Genomic DNA, 17,394 nt, shown 5'->3' on the forward strand with positions numbered 1-17,394 from the left:
GCTGCACGCCGGAACGCGCCGTCTCGCCGCCGGAGGTGCTAAACTTCACACTCGGCGGCTTCTCCGGCCGCGTCGGGAGGGCCTCGGCTCGGCCGCCGCTGCCGTTCGGGGACCAGGGAGCGCGAATTCGTGACGAGTGCTTGGCTCCTCGGCCATTCCATTCACCTCCCTTTCGTGCGGCCCCGCTGTGCCTTGCTCAGCTTCAACCTTTTCTTGACCCTCCCTGCTCCCTCTTTCGAAGCCCTTCCCCGGACCCCACGAAGTCCTCTCGGGCCCCCAAGCCGACCTGGACATTCCCTTCGCCCCCGCTTTGTCCTCCCTGCCTCCCGCCGTGTTGGCTGCGGGCTGGGGGCGGGGGGTTGCTGCTGGAAACTGGACATCCCGCTCTCGCCCCAACAAGGAGAGGGCTGAGGGTAAATTAGGAGCCTCGCAGGTTCCGGGGTGGGATCGGAGAACCCTCTGGTAAGGTTCTTGAGCCCTAGGGCCCCAAGCTGGCTGCTCCTCTATCCCCTTTCTCCTCTCCGCGCTCTCCCTGGAGGTCCTCTGCACCCAGTCGTCTCTCTCCTCCCTATCCTTTCTCTTTCCATTTCTCGCCTTCCTAAATGCCCTAAGCCTCGCGGGGCGGGGCGGGGCGGGGCGGGGCGGCGGGACACAGACAGTGGGGGCGCGAGCTGCCCCTGCTCCGATTCCGCCCCCTGCCGGCGACCCCCTGGGAGTCTGCACATGATGCAATTCGGTGCAAATGGAAACTGCAGTGGATGCTTCCGTGGCCCCCGGCAGGGGTCCCTGGGCAGTGCGCGCTGAGAATGAGAGGCGAGGGAGCCGGCCGAGGCGGTAGGCCGCAGGCGAGGGGTCGCAGCCAGACCCTCGCGGTCCCGTCAAGCTCTCCACCCCGCCTCGGCCCGCCGCCGACACACCTCTCCGGCCCGGTCCCGTTCCCTCCCTCCAGTGTCCCTCTCCCAGGCTCGCAGATCCCTCCCCCTGCACCTCCCCGGCGCCCTCCACCTCCCGGCCCCCTCCCGCGCCCTTCCTCCTCCCCCCCCCCACCCCCCCGCCGCCCAGGCCCGGGGCCTCCGGTAGGCCCGGCTGCGCCAATCCCGGCTGCGGCCCGCCCCCTGACGCCGAGCAGGGCCCGGCGAGGCCCCGCCCGCTGACGTCCGGATTTGCATGAGTTCTTGTGCAGCCGCGGCCCGGGCTCAGTTGTCTCAGCGAGCGCGAGCCGGGAGCCGGGGCGGGCGCGGGCAGCGGCGGGCGGCCGGGCTGTGCTGGGCGAGCGGCGGCGGCGGCGGCGGCGGCGGCGGGGCGGACGGCGGGGGCGCCTCGGCCGGGGCGGCAGCGGGGCGCCGGCGGGAGCCAGCAGCGTCTGCAGCCGCGCCGGCCGCCCGCGCCCCGGCGCGCTCCGGCTCGGCCATGGAGCTGCCAGCTGTTGGCGAGCACGTCTTCGCGGTGGAGAGCATCGAGAAGAAGCGGATCCGCAAGGTAGGGCGGCGCGGGGGCGACGGCGAGGCGGCGGGGGAGCGGCAGCCGGAGCAGCCCGCGGGGAGGCGGGGAGGGGGTGGGGAGGCTGCGGGCCGGAGCCGGGGATCCCGCGGAAGCTGATGGAGTGCTGTCTCTTCCCCCCTCAGGGCAGAGTGGAGTATTTGGTGAAATGGAGAGGCTGGTCCCCCAAGTAAGTAGCGGCCGAGGGGCGGGGGAGCCTGGTGCCGAGGCGCGGGGCTCCCGGGCTCCGGACCCGCTGGGCTGGTGGGGTGGTGGGGGGAGCGGACGGGAGGCGGGGTGGAGGTGGGGTGGAGGGAGGAGGGGGTGGGGAAGTCGGTGGCAGGCACTGGGGAAGCCGAGCCGCCGAGCCCGAGCCCGGCGCCCTGTGTTGTGCTCTGCTCTCCGGGAAATGCCATCACTAATTTATGCACTAAAAGGAGCCGGAGGAGCTGGAGAGACGCGGGGCCGAGCCGGGGAGGCCGGCGGAGGGAGGGAGGGCGCAGGCACTGACTGATGTGCAGCAGAAAATGGCTCCTTTCCCCTTTCCCTCCACCGAACGGCTCCATATTGCAAAACCAAAAAAAAAAAAAATTAAAAAGCGACGAAAATGCAATTGTGTGCCTCTTCCCTCCTAGTGGTGCAGGGAGAGGAAGAAAAAAAGCAGAAAATGTTGGGAACTGTCACTGCGGCGCTTTTGGTGGGGAATTTTTTTTTTTTTTTTTTGAAATGCGAAGGCACCGGATGGAGACAGACGCGCAGGCACACACACACACACACACACACACACATACACACACACACACACACAGAGGCATATTTTTGTGTTGCTGAGTATTTGGGGGTTGCTTGCCCGTGACAGCGGGCTCCAGGGCCGCGAGGGGGTGTGGGGGGCCGCTTGGCTGACGGTTATCGGATTAGGGGTCAAATGGAGAATGGCTGAAGCCCTCGCGGAGACTCGGGGCTGGGGAGAGGAGGAGGGGACTGCGACTTTGCATTTTGGCTGCTTTGCACGCAGGGTTCCTGGTGAGCAAAGTGGCTTTGGAACATGTCGCAGTAACATGCTTAAAATTCTTGACAACTGCAAAATAAACTGCTAGTTTCATTTTCCTTACCCCTCCCCTTTCTTCCTGCCCTTGTGTGTTTATTTTGACTCGGGGAGGGTGTATCAGGGACCGTGTCAGGCCTGCAGAAATTTACTCTCCACCCCCACATCCACAGCTAAATAGCTTTCGGTTCATGAAGACAGAGTAGGGCCTTATGTCATTCCCCACCTGGAGGCCGCAAAGCTGGCTCGGTTTTTTTTTTTACGCCGTGTCCCCCTCCCTTTTCCCTTGCAAGATATAACACGTGGGAACCCGAGGAGAACATCCTGGATCCCCGGCTGCTGATCGCCTTCCAGAACAGGTGAGCGTCCCTCAAGCAGCCGCCTCTCGCAGCCGTGACCGTATATGGGAATGGGAGAGTGGGCCAACGCTGCAACAGGAAAGGGGGAAAGGGCCGGGAGGGGGCTGGCAGGAGTCCCCTCCCCCCGGGTCTGAATGGGCACGGCTGGGGCCTCGGCTCCTCTAACCAACATCCTTGGCGGTTGCTGCAGCTTGGGGTGGGGAGGGCAGGGCCGGAGAAGGAGAGGCTTGTGTTTGGGGGAAACTGTGGGAAGGGTGCGTGCGGGTGGCCCTACAGCTGCGCAGAGAAGTTGGGGCTGTGCCTGGTTCCCTGCCGGCCCCCCTCCTTTCGCTACGTTGAAGCCCCACCCCCGGAGCCTAGGTGTTGCTTTCCTGCTGCCACTGGCCGCTTGGCACGGGCAACTCTCGGGGCAGCTCCAAGGGAGCTGGCATTGTGAAACCACCGGACGTCACGGAACTGAACTTAACCTGTTGGGGACTGGAGAAAAGTTGACAAGGCCTTAAGTTGCCACCCTCACCCCCCAGGGAGCTTGGGATTGGCAGGGGACAGATTCTTTCTGGAGCTGCGTGCCCTTCACACCTCCCACTAGGCTGCTTGGTGGGTCTGGACCCCATTCTCAGGGCAGGGGGAGCTTGGCCCAAAGGGTGTGGGATGGGCACTGCCTGGTGGTGGAGGGGTGGCTTCTGACGAGGGGCTCATCGTGGGCACAGATGCTTGTCACGCTGCAGCTGCTGCAGCTGGATTCACCGCCGGTGGCTGCGGTTCTCTGTTTCGGGGAGGACAGAAGGGGGAAGGGCGATCGAGGAGGGGAGGAGCGGCAAGAGCCCGCGGAGCTGGGCCACACCGCTGCCTTCCATCCCTCCTCCCCCTTTTATTTTGCATTATTTCCTGTGGCGCGTTTGGCGCTAAAACTGTAAACTCTAGACCCTTGGAACGAGCGACCAGCAGGGAAGTTGCTCTCCTGCGATGTAGGGGGGCGCCGAGAAGGGATCCTGCCCCGGTTCCACCTGGGAGTTCATCACCCTATAACCATGTCAGCGGCTGATGCCATGTTGCATAATGGGTCCCCAAAGACTTAAAACGCAGGCTGTTGCAATGCCATGCAACTTTGGAGTTAGGCCCCGGCCCGGGCCCCCAGGCAGGGTGGAACTCCCCTGGGTTAGCCCAAGGGTGGGGGGGGTGCCTAGGGTCGCTGGAGAGCAGATTTCTGGCCCGGGAATGGTTTGCAACTTTGGCCAACGCTGGAGAGGCACTCCCTTCTCCCATAGAGGGCTGGGCAGTGCTAGGATCATCCTCCCCCCAGCCTCAGGCCACCCTCCACCAGGCCGCAGGCGGAAGCCTGGCAGCTGTATTGAGCACCGCTACCGCCATGAGCTTTATTAATAATTTGGAAATCAGGGGAGGCTGGGAGCCCGGGCTCGTGGAGGAGGCGGTGCTTCTGCGTGCCGCCCCGCGTCGCCCCGCCCAGCAGCTCTGCCCAGGCCTTGCCAGAGCCGGTTCACCAGGTGGCTGCGAACCTGGCCAGGCCCTGGCCTCGGTGTCCGGCCCCCGCCCCCAGCCCCTAATTGGCTCATTTGCCGCTGTGTAAACAAGGGCGCAGCCCCTCCCCCTGTTTAGTGCCTGGCCTTTAAGGAAACGAGTCCTCCCTTCTGCCGGCGGCACTCGTTATCTGAATCTTAATGAGGTCATTAGCATCCCGTGCCTCTGACGGGGAGGCCCAGGGTCGACGCACACCTCATTTGGACTTGTTTGCATCCCCTGGACCCCGAAGCCCAGTGCACTTTGTGCAGGGCCCCGGGCCCAAGGCTGTGGACACCAGTGCCAAGCCGCCCAGCCCCAAGCTGCAGGCCAAAGAGGCAGGGCTGTGTGGGGGCCCGGTTCAGGTATGGACATCTGAGGTGGGGGAAACCTTTGGAGAAGACCCCTTGGGCAGATAGGGGTTGGTGTGGGCGTAAAGCGGGACTCTGGGCTGGACCGAGGCACCCAAGTGGCGGCCGAGGCGATCTTCTGCCGTGAGCTCTTGATCCTTCCGGTTCTTGCTGGCCCCGCTGCTCACCAAAGTGGGGGCATCACCGCAGGCTGGGGCATAGCAGGAGGGAGGTGACTCTGAGGCTAATAGCACTGCCTTCTGTTCCCTCTCCCCAGGGAACGGCAGGAGCAGCTGATGGGATATCGGAAGCGAGGGCCGAAGCCCAAACCACTGGTGGTGCAGGTGAATACACTCCCTGGCCCCGGGGGCCGTCCACAAGTCTTTCCCATGACATTGCCACCTGAGCTGCCTCCAGGCCCGGAAGTCATGGGGAGTTCCTCCAGAACACCCAATTCCACTTCCTTTCATCATGACCTCCCACACCCTTCCCCGCCCCCCCACCCCATAACGCAGCTGCTGACCTGGTAGGGGCTGGGACAGTCCTGGTGCTTGAGGCTTGCTCTGGGGCTGGCCTTACCCCTCCTCTTACCTCTCCCTCCATTTCTACCCCCATTCCCCTAGGTACCTACCTTTGCCCGTCGTTCCAACGTGCTGACCGGACTCCAGGACTCCTCAGCTGACAACCGCGCCAAGCTGGAGCTGGGTGGTCAGGGCAAGGGCCAGGGGCACCAGTACGAGCTCAACAGCAAGAAGCACCACCAGTACCAGCCGCACAGCAAGGAGCGGGCGGGCAAGCCCCCACCGCCAGGCAAGAGCGGCAAATACTACTACCAGCTCAACAGCAAGAAGCACCACCCCTACCAGCCGGACCCCAAAATGTATGACCTGCAGTACCAGGGCAGCCACAAGGAGGCGCCCAGCCCCACCTGCCCGGACCTAGGCGCCAAGAGCCACCCGCCCGATAAGTGGGCCCACGGCGGGGGGGCCAAGGGCTACCTGGGAGCGGTGAAGCCCCTGGCCGGTGCGGTCGGGGCTCCAGGCAAGGGCTCCGAGAAGGGTCCCCCCAACGGGATGACGCCGGCCCCCAAGGAAGCGGTGACGGGCAACGGGATTGGGGGCAAGATGAAGATAGTCAAAAACAAGAACAAGAACGGACGCATCGTGATCGTGATGAGCAAGTACATGGAGAACGGCATGCAGGCGGTGAAGATCAAGTCAGGGGAGGCAGCCGAGGGCGAGGCGCGCTCCCCCAGCCACAAGAAGCGGGCTGCCGAGGAGCGTCACCCCCCGGCAGACAGGACTTTCAAAAAGGCCGCGGGGGCGGAGGAGAAGAAGGTGGAAACGCCCTCCAAGAGGAGGGAGGAGGAGGGGCCGGGGGCCGGGGACCTGCAGCCCCAGGAGGCCGGCTCCCGCAAGCTCTCCCCGACCAAGGAGGCCTTCGGCGAGCAGCCCTTGCAGCTCACCACCAAGCCTGACCTGCTGGCCTGGGACCCGCCCCGCGGCACACAGCCGCCCTCCCACCATCACCACCACCACCACCACCACCATCACCACGCCGTCGACCTAAATCTCTCCCACGCGCGCAAGCGCTGCCTCTCCGAGACCCACGGCGAGCGAGAGCCCTGCAAGAAGCGCCTGACAGCGCGCAGCATTAGCACCCCCACCTGCCTGGGGGGCAGCCCCACCGCCGAGCGCCCCGCGGACGTCCCCCCTGCCGCCGCCCTCCCGCAACCGGAGGTCATCCTGCTGGACTCAGACCTGGACGAGCCCATAGACTTGCGCTGCGTCAAGACGCGCGGTGAGGCCGGGGAGCCGCCCAGCGCCCTCCAGGTGAAGCCTGAGGCGCCCGCAACCGCGGCGGTGGCAGCTGAGCCGGCGACAGCGGCCGAGAAGCCTCCGACCGAGGCCCAGGACGAGCCCGAGGAGCCACTCAGCGAGTTCAAACCCTTCTTTGGGAATATAATTATCACCGACGTCACCGCAAACTGCCTCACCGTCACGTTCAAGGAGTACGTGACGGTGTAGCCGAAGGGCTTCGGAAGGGAAAGCGCTGTACCCGCCGGGGCTTAACACCTGGGGCCTGGGGGCGGACTCCTCCTCTCTCCAACTGCGGGAGATCCGGGCCGGGCCCCAGCGCGAAAATGCCAGAAGCCGCGTCAACCGCGCCCCTCCACCGGGTTCTGGCTGGAGCGCCCGGCCCACACTGGCGCCTTCCACGCCGTGCCTGCGGGTCTCGCCCCTCATCTGCCCCATCCCCTCTCTCGTGGACCTCCGGGACTGACAGGGCAGCCACTCGAGGCGGTCTAAGAGTTATAGTATTATATTTTAACCGTGCTAACTTGTCAAGTGCAGACTTTACTCCCGTTTGTACGTGGTGTTATTATTGAAATGTATTGTTTGAGCTCAAAAGGCCCACCACCCCCTTCGGGCTGATATATATATATTTATTTGTAGGTATTTATATATTGAAATATAAAAACCTAGATTTATGGAGTTCTCTCTAGATCATGTTATATTCTATATCAGACAAACTATTTTCTGTTTACCTTTCTACCCATTCATTCAGTATTTCGGTTGATTTCATTTCCTCCCCTTCCAGGAACTGCAATACCAGTAACCTTGGTATATATTTTTTGATACTGTACACATGGATGTGTTGTTTCTATGTGCAAAAAAAAATTTTTTTTTTGTTAAAAGGCTAAACGAGCTCTCTAGAAACTGCTGCTACTAGAAATGTCTAAACTATAAGCTTCCAATTATTACCTGCTTGAATGTAAATATTAAATGGAGATGTTGAAGGTGCACTTTCGCTGTTTGAGATTAGCGAAGAGCGAACGTCAGAGGCTCAGGAGGTGGCTGCACCCCTCTCCCCATCCCGCTTCCGCCTTAGGTCTGGCGGGGGTGGGGGGGGGCGGTGAGGTTGTGGGGGAACCTATCGCAACTTGCGCTGAAACCTTTGCAAAAGCAAAGTGGACTGGTTTCGCGAGCAGAGGCGCCCGCACCCGGGTAGTGACCCCGCTCCCCGGAAGTCGAGAGGCTCTCCAAAGGAGAGGGGAATTCCTGCGGGGGGGTTGTGCTGGCGTCGCCCCCGCTCTCAGAGTTGTCAGGGCTTCGCTGCCCACCGCGCTGGCAAACCCGGGATCTGCGTGGGGGGGGGGGGGGGAGGGGTGCACGGGTGCGCGAGCGGCGGAGACTTGGGTGGGGCCAGCCCCCAGCGCCGCGCCCGCCAGGCACCTGCTGATCTTTGCCCCCCCACCCCCACCCCCGACCCCAGGGCGCAACACACCCTGGCGCTGGCCCTGATGTAGCAGGAGTGTTCCTTCCTAATAATCCCTGCCCGGTAGGGCAGGTTCAGCCGGGAGGGGATCCTCCCACCCTCTCCAGCGTCCCTTGCTGCCATCGCTGGCCCCGCCCCACCGAGGAAGCTGCGAGGCTCTTTCTCTGCCAGCCTCTCTCCCCGGAAACCACCAGGCCAGAGGCTCCGACTGGAGGCGCCGCGAGCGCGGCCAGGGCAGGGGGCGGGGGGCTTCCTGCGAGGTGGATGGGGAGTGGGAGGGGGAAGAGGCCAGAGGAGCAAGGCCTGCCCGTCCCCACTTCCTTAGTGAGCAGGGTAATGTGGGATCCCATCTCACCCGTCCTGTTTTGGGTGGCAAGGCTGGGGCCCTTGGTTTCCCCAAGCAGGAAGGGGTTAAGGGCCCCGAGGGGGCAAGGGGAGTGGGCCGAGCTCCGAGGTGCGGCTCCCCCGGGCCTGGAAGCCGCGACCCGGGAATGCTGCGGCCGGCCTTGGCCAGCTTTCTGCAGACGCAGCGATCTTCCTGGCTGGAGTGACCGAGCAGGGCCAGGGGCCACGGGACTGACGGCCTGGTGGGCGCGGGGCTGCTCCTGGCGCCCAAGCCCCTTGCTTGCCCGTCTGGGACTGGGGGGCCGAGCCTGTGCTGGGCGCCCGGGCAGAAGAGGTCAACACGGTTCATAATGGGGGGTTGTTAAGGGGGGAGAGGTGGCGAGAGAGCACAGTGTTGGGAAGGCCAGGGGAAGAGATAGAGGGCCAGGAGGGCAGGAGGCCTGAATGCGGACAGTGTGGCCAGTGTTGGCTGCAGGCCACCAAGCGGCTGGAGGTGGGGGAGGGGAGCCTAGCAGGGGGGAGGGGAGGGAGGGAAGGGAAGTTCAAAAAAAAAAAAAAACCGTTGGGAGTTTCTAGCCCTGGCTTTTGTGAATTGTCCCTCCCACTACCCCCATCACCCCAGCCCCCTTTAGAGTGAGTTAAACACTCCCCCCTCCCCGCTCGATGTAATGAATGCCCTTTGCCACCCTGGGAATGAAGGGAGGGATAATCTTGACTGGTCCTGGCAAACTGCCTGCTCAGCACTAGAATTGGGCCTGTCCTTCACTGACTGGTACACAAAGGCACATGCCAGGCGTGGATTTCATCTCCCTGTTTTTCTGGTAGAGGAGAACTAAAAAATCAGGAGTGGGAAGGGGAGCCCCTTGTTCAGGTCTGCACAGTTGGTGACTTGGGAGTGAGCCTTAGCCCCTAGGGGTACCCCTCCTGCCCAGTGGGTGGCCTCTGCCAGGCTGAGCCTGGGGAACAGGGGAGGGGAGGTAGAGGATGGCACTGTTGGTGGGCAGGGAAGGAAACCTGTCCACTACCATTCGCAGAAAGGTGTGGCCTACAGGTGGTCTGAGGCCTTGAAAACTGGGCCTGGTGGTGGACCTTCTGGGGTAGGTCTTCGAGGAGGATGGTCCTAGGAAGAGCCTGGAACCTAAGGTCAGGAGATCAGCAATGGGACAGAGGTAGATGGATAGGTCAGGAGGAGCAGCAGAGATGCCCAACTGGCACCAGACTCAAGGGTGTCCAAGGCCCCTTCTGGCCCAGGAGGGACAGGACTCTCATTGGCTGGGCTCCTCGGATGTGCCAGGGGCCACTTGAGCATCTTGTTCCATTCAGACCCCACAGGGGTTGAGCTTCCCTGTGGGATGAGAGTCTGAGGTTCTGATGACAGAACAGCTTGTCCAGCTCATGTGGCCACTGCCCAGTTCTGTACTGATTCTAGAACCAATCAGGTGGTCTGCTATCACCCAGCAGAGAGGTACCCCACGGCAACTCGCTCCACCCTAACCTCTCAAACATAGATGTGTCCAAAGCTCAGGAACACTCAAAGAGGGCCAGGGGCCCTGGCATCGGGACAGGGGAGGAGAGTCCAGTAGCCCCAGTTCTTGCAGGTGTAGACTGCTTCTTCCTAATGCAAGGCAGAGATGTCTGTCAATGCCCAGCGCTTCACAAGCGAAGGGTCCTAAACCCTCTCTCTGAGCCCAAGTTCAGGGGAGAGAATGAAAGCAGGAAGCTGAGACCTTAACCTTGCACACTGGGATCTTAACTTTGCACAGAGACCCAAAGTTCTCTGTTTTTTCTCCAAATGAACCTTTCTAATGGGGCTGAGCCTTGAGCATAGAGGCTGAAGCTGACTCATTGCAAAGAGAGGGGCATTGTGTATCCATCCATCCCTCAGAAGCTGGTCCCTCCTGCACCAGCTGGGTCCCAGACTCCAGCTCTGGTCTCCCTGTTGCCTGCACCACCTCTCCCAACTCATTTTCACAAGAGTCAAGTTTAGCCCTTCAGTGTTAGCTCCATCCTTGGATCCTACCAGGGTGCGTTGGAGCTAGGGTTGCCAGACTGAGCACATAAAAATCTAGAATGCTCAGTTAAATTTGAATTTCAGATGGACAATGCATGATTTTTTAGTATGTCTAATGAAATATTTGAGATATACTAATACTAAAAAATAATATAAAATGCATTGTTTATGTGAATGCAGATTGAACTGGGCATCCTGGATGTTATCTGGAAACTCTATTTGGATCCTGAATAGTCTACTTGGTCAGCCCCTGCCCACAGGGAAGTTTCAGTCCAACAGGAGAGAGAAACTGTTGAGAACTGAGCCACATGGATCCTGTGAGTGCGGTGATTGTAGTGACATTGAGTATGCTGACATGGCACAGAATGGCTGCTGCATGACAGCGGGGCCTTCACCTGTGATTTCAGGTGGGGGTGGAGTGAGCATGGGACAAGACCTAGACAAAGGAGTGATGGAAGACCAGAATTGGTCCCTCCATTTGTTGGCCCACCTTGGGCTCCTGAGTTGAGGCTCCTCCCCATTCCCACCCACCCCAACGACAAAGTCTAGAACATACAAGGAGGGCAGAACAGATCCAGTTGCAGTACCCACTCCCTGCACCAAAACCCTTTCCCTTCCTACACCTCAGTTTCCTCAGCACCTTCAAAGACATGCCGTGACAGTGAGGATGAACTGGGTCGGGAAAGAGCCTTGAGCGCTTCTGGAAAACCCCCTAAGTAAACATATGGGTTAGTTTTTTTTACCAGGGAACATTAAACATTTCATGTCAGACCCAAATGCCTTCTAATGACTTCTGGCTGAGAGCCTCAGCTTGACCAAGGGACAGATACCCAGTGATGTTTACCTCTGAACTGACTGCTACCTCTCCCTTCCCTCCCCCCCAACTCTATAACCCAGTGTGCACCACCAGCCCTCTGCATTCTGCCCTCACTACCTGCTTGGTGGATGATTACCCATTGACCTGGGACCTCATCCTCAGCCTCTCCAGCTTTATCCTGGATCACCGAGAATGGCATTGGGACAGGAGAGAGATAAGAGCTGCGCCTGCACTCGTACAGAACCAGATCCTCGTGCTTTTTGAATCGAGTTTCTTCTATGGGTCCACGTTATGGTTCCATGTTATGTTTGCGGCTCATCTGAGAAGATGAAGACTGTGAAGAGGAAATAGTACTAAAGGCGGATATTCTTGGATGCAAGTGTCCATTTCCTGTGGCCATGGTTCAAAAACCCCCCTGCCCCCTGCCCCCTCCTCTTCCTCTCTTCCCCTTGCAGTTACTGCTAACAGCTAACACGGATTGAGTGCCCACTACCTGTGGGGGCACTTCAGGGCGTCATCATGAGCTACATCCTATCACTATCCCTGTCTCACAGATGGTAAAATGAAGGCTTAGAGGCTCGAGTAACCCATTCGAGGTCAAACATTCAGTATACAGGGGAACAGATAGTGGGTTCTGAGCTAGCCTTGTCTGTCTCCCGGGGCTGTGCTCCCAGCTTCCAGGATTCTGTGGGTTCTTCAGAGGCCAGTTTAGGTCCCATCCCCTCCCTGAGGTTGTTCTAGATTATTCCAGCCTTTACCAGGGCCTGCTGTGCCTGATCTCCTGCAGTATTTACTGCCGCCCCCCACCCCCCAGCTCGTCAGTCAGTTGCTAGCTGCAGCATACCTGTGTGCATGCACCTCGATTCTCCAGCTGGACAAAGCCTGGAGCATTTGGAAGGCAAGGGACGTGTCTTGGGTATTTCATGCACTCCCACAGTTTGTGCACAGTTCCTAGATAAATACCTCAGAATCAGATGCCTCGTGTATGTGTGTGTGTGTGTGTGTGTGTACAGAGTCCTGTGTGTGTGTGTGTGAGAGAGAGAGAGACAGATGGGAGCTTTCAGACAGTGATGCTGATTCCTGCACTGCGAGCCATTAGCAGCAGACACAAGAAAAACCCCCGTGCCACCCCCAGGGGCTCAACCCCCATGACCACAGAGCTGCACAGCAGAGGCCGGGGACTCGGGCTGCTCCTTTTCGCCCTGCCACCAGAGGATGTCAGACACTCAGGCACTCAGCTGCTCTAGGGTCCTGCTGCCCCCTCGCCCTTCACCTGATCCATCTGTGTGAGTTTCAGGAGACTCCGGGTAATTATGTGGTAATTGAATTTAGGGAAACAGACCCTAAGGATAATCCTTGAGTCAGTTCCAGGAGATTCATGGTTTAATTTCCATATTTAGCTAGTGGTACATATTATACGGTTCCTGACAGCCCAGCAACCACCTCGTCCTTATGTATTTAGTTTTAACATGAGGTTCAGAATAGTAGAGATATGGGCATGTTACTCCAAAACACACACACACACACATACACACAGACACACACAGAGTTAACAACAAGCAGAAGACACAGCGCACACCCCTTTTTTATTTTCATATATGGTCTCCACGTAAGCTGTGTGGATAACGTCTGACACAGTAAGAACTCATCAAATGCTGCCTGTAATTATTATGTCACTTAATTATCTGCAAGTTCTCAAAACTAGATAGGGGCAGAGAGCTGGCATTGCCAATGGACGTCCAAGGTGCGTGTACATGCCTGCGTGAGTGTGCATGTGTGTGTGCATTTAGGGCTGGAGGAGAGTGGTGGCAATGCAGCCCGTACTGGCAGGAACGCCTCTCGTTTGCTGCCTGAGCGAAGGATCCTTTCAAACGCACCGTGGAGTTTAATATTGCCAACGACTGGCCCTGACTCCTTTCAACCTGCGCCAGGTGTAATGTAAACCTCCCTGCATTTCCTCCCTTTCCTGTTTCATCTGAGAAATTCTTCACTAATTCCATGGTATCTGGTTTCTCATTGTTTCTCTCTGCTTTAGAGAGCCCCTTGGGGTGGGCTTTAGAAAGGTGTGCTTAGCGCACTCAGCCCTCCGAAATGACACCGGCTCTTCCCTCACGACCACCACTATTCTCCAAAACCTCTTACAAGAGACTTCGCTGGCTGTCAGGGCAAAATAAGCCATAACATCCTGGGGGGATGAGCAAATGCCTGTCACAAAATCAGAGGATGGTCTTGGGTGGTCTGTAAAGCAGCATCCAAATTGAGAAAACAGGACGGTCGTATTCAGCTCCTTTGTAATATAACATTGAGGTTACAGTAACGTAACAGAATAATGGCGTGTCTTCCATTCTTTGTTGAAGTAGTGCTCTTTGGGGTTGAAGACAAGGAGGAAAACAGCCGGATGGAGGAGGCCTGGGCTATTCCAGATGCAAGCAGGGGACCATCTAATTTCCTCTGATTCTCTAAAGGAGGTGGGATTACAAAATCATGTGAATGTTGGGGGGTGGGGAGAGAAGAGCCTGGAAAGCAGAATCCCTCCCATGAACAACGGAAGTGAGCATCCTTATAGCCATTTCCTGCTTTGTTTTGTGTGCTCCCCACTCTCCTATCAGTGCTGAGGGGGGAGAGGAAGCACTGGGCAGGGTGAAGGAGACTCAGGACTGGCCAGGTTCCTCTCAACCTTCAATGCGTCTTCCTACTGTCTCCTCTCCTGGCATTGAAAATTATTTATGTTTGCAAATTGCTTTTGACTCACATGAGTTATTTTTCTTGCCTGCCAACAGGTCTGGGGATGGGAGAGAGTTATTGAGCCGGCAGCTGAGAAATCCAGGGGCGATGGCAGAAGGAGCACTGAGGTGGAAGTCATGAGCCTTGGGATTTGGTCCCAGCTCTGCCACTGCCGAGCCATTACTTCCCCTTCCCAGGCCCCGGGTTGCTCATCTGCAAAACGAGAGGGTTGGGTGGCCTTTGAGTGCCAAGAGCCTTGGTGGCTCTGACATCCCCTAGGCCTGTGACCCCTGAAGAGACACAGATGAGGTTGGCGCCAGCCCCTACGCTGCTCCCTGACCTGGGCCTGGCGGTGCTGCTGCTGCTGAGCACTGGAGGGTGGAGAGGATGCTGCCCGGCCCTAGCCCGGCAGGAAGAACTAGACAGGGCGGCGGGGCAGCCAGTACTGTTTCCTCCCTTAGCCTTTTGCTTCATGCTGGTCCTTAGTGATGCCTGCTTCCATAGACTAGGATGAAAACAAATAACTGCAGAGGAACCACCAGAGCAGAAAGTCCCTGGGTACATACACAAGAGGGTACGTACGTTCCAATGAGGAGCAGTGCTCACCCAAGTCACCCACCATAAAGTTGGATTTAATAATAGGAATAATGATAACATAATTCAAAATTCAGTGCCATAGCCATGAGTGATTGCCCGTGTGCTGCTCTTTTTTTTTTTTTTTTTTTGGCTATTTATTTATTTATTTTATTTTTTTAAACATCTTTATTGGAGTATAATTGCTTTACAATGGTGTGTTAGTTGCTGCTGTATAACAAAGTGAATCAGTTATATGTATACATATATCCCCATATCCCCTTGCTCTTGCGTCTCCCTTCCTCCCTCCCTATCCCACCCCTCTAGGTGGTCACAAAGCACCGAGCTGATCTCCCTGCGTGTGCTGCTCTTGAGTGCCATGGTCTGGCCTCTATTCTCTGACTGTGGCTTGGGGCCTAACCCAGAGAGAAAAGAAGCCCGGGGTCTGGGCTTCTTCCAATCCAGTGACCACCAAGTGGGGACGAAGGCTGTTGTGGGCTCAGCTCTCTGAGGTGGCAAGAAACCTGCTAACCTCAGAGCTTTGAGTTGGCTCTGCCTTGGCAGAAAGATGGTATTTGCTCAGCCCTGGCCTAACCACAGTGAGCCTCAGCCCTGGGTCTAGAGGGAAGTTTGGGGGTCTGTGCACTCTCTCATGGGAGATGACATATGGGTGGGCAGAAGGCAGTCGGACAGCAAGAAGAGGAAATTTTATGCAGAATCCCTCTTCCTCTAGAGCCTGCCTTTTCTCATGGGCCCAGAGATGAGTTCTCAGGACCATGAGATTCCACCTGGGTAAACTATGATGCCTCAAAGGTCTAGCCTCTCATTTGTTCCATATGATTCCTCTTAGGAATCTGAGGACACACCTGGTCTTCAGCTGTGTGTCAGCCTGGTGGCAGGCCTAAGTGGTCTTGCATGCCTTTCAGTACTTTGGAGAGAGAATGGTGACACAGGACCAAAATCAAGGGCGGAGGCAGCAACAGGGAGAAAAGGAAACCAGAGAGGACCAGAGATAAAGAGAGAGACAGACCCAGAGGTAAGGATACCAAAAGGACCAGCACAAGAAAATGGAGAATGATCATAACAGAAACAGAAAGAGAGCGAGACAGAAGCAGATGAGGAGAGAGACCCATACAGATAAGGAGAGAGACACAAAAGGCTGAGAGAAACCAACTGACAAAAAACACTGAGTTGGAAAGGATCAAAGTTAGTGTCACCAATACGGGGACAAACTGACTTGTGCCTCTTGATACGATGCACTGAGAAGGATATAGCATCACTCCAGTGCTTTTCTGCCACAAATGCAGTGCCCCAATCTAACCATGTAGAAATAAATATCAGACACTTACTCTTCAAAATGCCAAGGCTGAGGAACCCAGAGGCCCTGTCCCAGCTTAAGGAGAAAGGCATGTGCCCATTGAGATGGCCCCATCTTTTTTTTTTTTTTTTAATATTTATTTATTTATTTGTTTGTTTATTTATTTATTTAGGCTGCGCTGGTTCTTAGTTGCGGCACGCAGGATCTTTGTTGGCGCGTGCAGGATCTTCGTTGCTGCATGCGGGATCTTTAGCTGCGGCATGCATGTGGGATCTAGTTCCCTGACTAGGGATCGAACCCGGACCCCTTGTATTGGGAGTGTGGAGTCTTAGCCACTGAACCACCAGGGAAGTCCCTGTCCCAGCTTAAGAAGACTAAAAAGACAGGACACTCAATGCAATTCACAGTCCTGGTTTGGCTCTTGGAAAAGGAAAAAAAACCGTCTCTAAAGAGCATTGAGAAAACTGACAAAATTTGTATGTGGACTGTAGTTTAGAAAATAGTATTGCATCCATGGTAAACGTCCTGATTTTGATAACTGTACAGTGGTTGTGTAAGAAAATGTCCTTGTTCTTAGGAAAAACACAGTAGAGTATTTAGGCATAAAAGGGTACAAGGTCTCCAACTTACTTTCAGATAGCTCAGAAAAACTATGGGGAAAAGAGAGAGAGAGAATGATAAAGCAAATGGGGCAAATGTAAATAACTGGTGACTCTGGATAAAGAATATATGAGAGTTCTTTTACTATTCTTGCAATTTGGAGTCTCCCCTTCGGGGTTGGGAACAAGTGCTGGCTGGCACTGGAACCTCGCAGTGGGGCTGGGAAGAATCAGAAGAGCCTCCCATGCGGGTGAGACTGAGACCCAGCTCTCCAGCAGCTGAGAACATCTGGGCAACTTGACCATCCCTTGCCGCCTACTTGAAGACCTGTTTTCTAACCCTTCACCCCATGACCTCAACACAAATGAATGGGGGTCCAGGAGGGTGGGCCCATAGCCACCAAGCTTCACAGGTCATGGCCGCTTCCAGCTCAGCCTGGCTGCTCACAGGCTCACAGCAGAGCCCAACCTTACTCTATGGCCATGTGACGAAGCAGGATGTGGCAGAAAGAGGAAGGATTAGGCAGTCGGGCAAACCTGGCTCCGTGGGCCAGCTGCTCTGCACTTACCAGTTCTGTGCCCCGGGGCTGGCAGTCCTGTCCCCCAGAGCGCCCCAAGGCTGGTTTATTCTTACTGTTTAGGTCTTCTAAATGCCACCTCTTGAGAGAAGTCTTCCATGACTGATTACTCCATTTATGATATTATCCTGTTTTGCTTCTTTAGAGCAGGCATCCTTAGCTGAAATTTTGATTTGTTTGCTTGTCTGCCTCCCCTTTTCCCCAGTAGAGTGTAAGCACCATGACAGCAAATCAGTGTCTGTCTTACTCATTCCTTTATTCTCAGCTCCCAGAACTTGGCAAGTGCACCAGAGCTATTTGTTGAAGGAAGAAAGGAAGGAAGGGAGGGAGGGAGGGAGGGAAATCTCTGAACATTTCTGAGCCTCAGTATCCTCACCAGTGAAATTGGAGGAAATTGGT

At 57.0% G+C, this 17,394-nt stretch overlaps 1 protein-coding gene across 1 annotated transcript; it reads left to right on the forward strand.

Moving 5' to 3' along the window:
* Positions 1–1,329: 1,329 nt before the first annotated feature.
* Positions 1,330–7,551, forward strand: CBX4 (chromobox 4). Its single transcript, XM_061176034.1, has 5 exons — positions 1,330–1,479; positions 1,626–1,669; positions 2,818–2,883; positions 5,029–5,095; positions 5,375–7,551. The coding sequence occupies exons 1-5, from the start codon at positions 1,411–1,413 to the stop codon at positions 6,776–6,778; spliced, it is 1,650 nt and encodes a 549-aa protein (XP_061032017.1). The 5' UTR covers positions 1,330–1,410; the 3' UTR covers positions 6,779–7,551.
* The last annotated feature ends 9,843 nt before the right edge of the window (positions 7,552–17,394 follow it).

Source organism: Eubalaena glacialis, chromosome 19, assembly GCF_028564815.1.
Source record: "Eubalaena glacialis isolate mEubGla1 chromosome 19, mEubGla1.1.hap2.+ XY, whole genome shotgun sequence".
NCBI classification, from domain to species: domain Eukaryota; kingdom Metazoa; phylum Chordata; class Mammalia; order Artiodactyla; family Balaenidae; genus Eubalaena; species Eubalaena glacialis.

What these genes read in the sequence shown, in the direction of transcription:
- CBX4 (XM_061176034.1), top strand. Translation starts at nt 1,411, where the DNA reads ATGGAGCTGCCAGCTGTTGGCGAGCACGTCTTCGCGGTGGAGAGCATC. An exon ending in TGGAGAGGCTGGTCCCCCAA is followed by an intron (nt 1,670 to 2,817) that starts GTAAGTAGCGGC and finishes TTCCCTTGCAAG; the next exon opens with ATATAACACGTGGGAACCCG. An exon ending in CTGATCGCCTTCCAGAACAG is followed by an intron (nt 2,884 to 5,028) that starts GTGAGCGTCCCT and finishes CCCTCTCCCCAG; the next exon opens with GGAACGGCAGGAGCAGCTGA.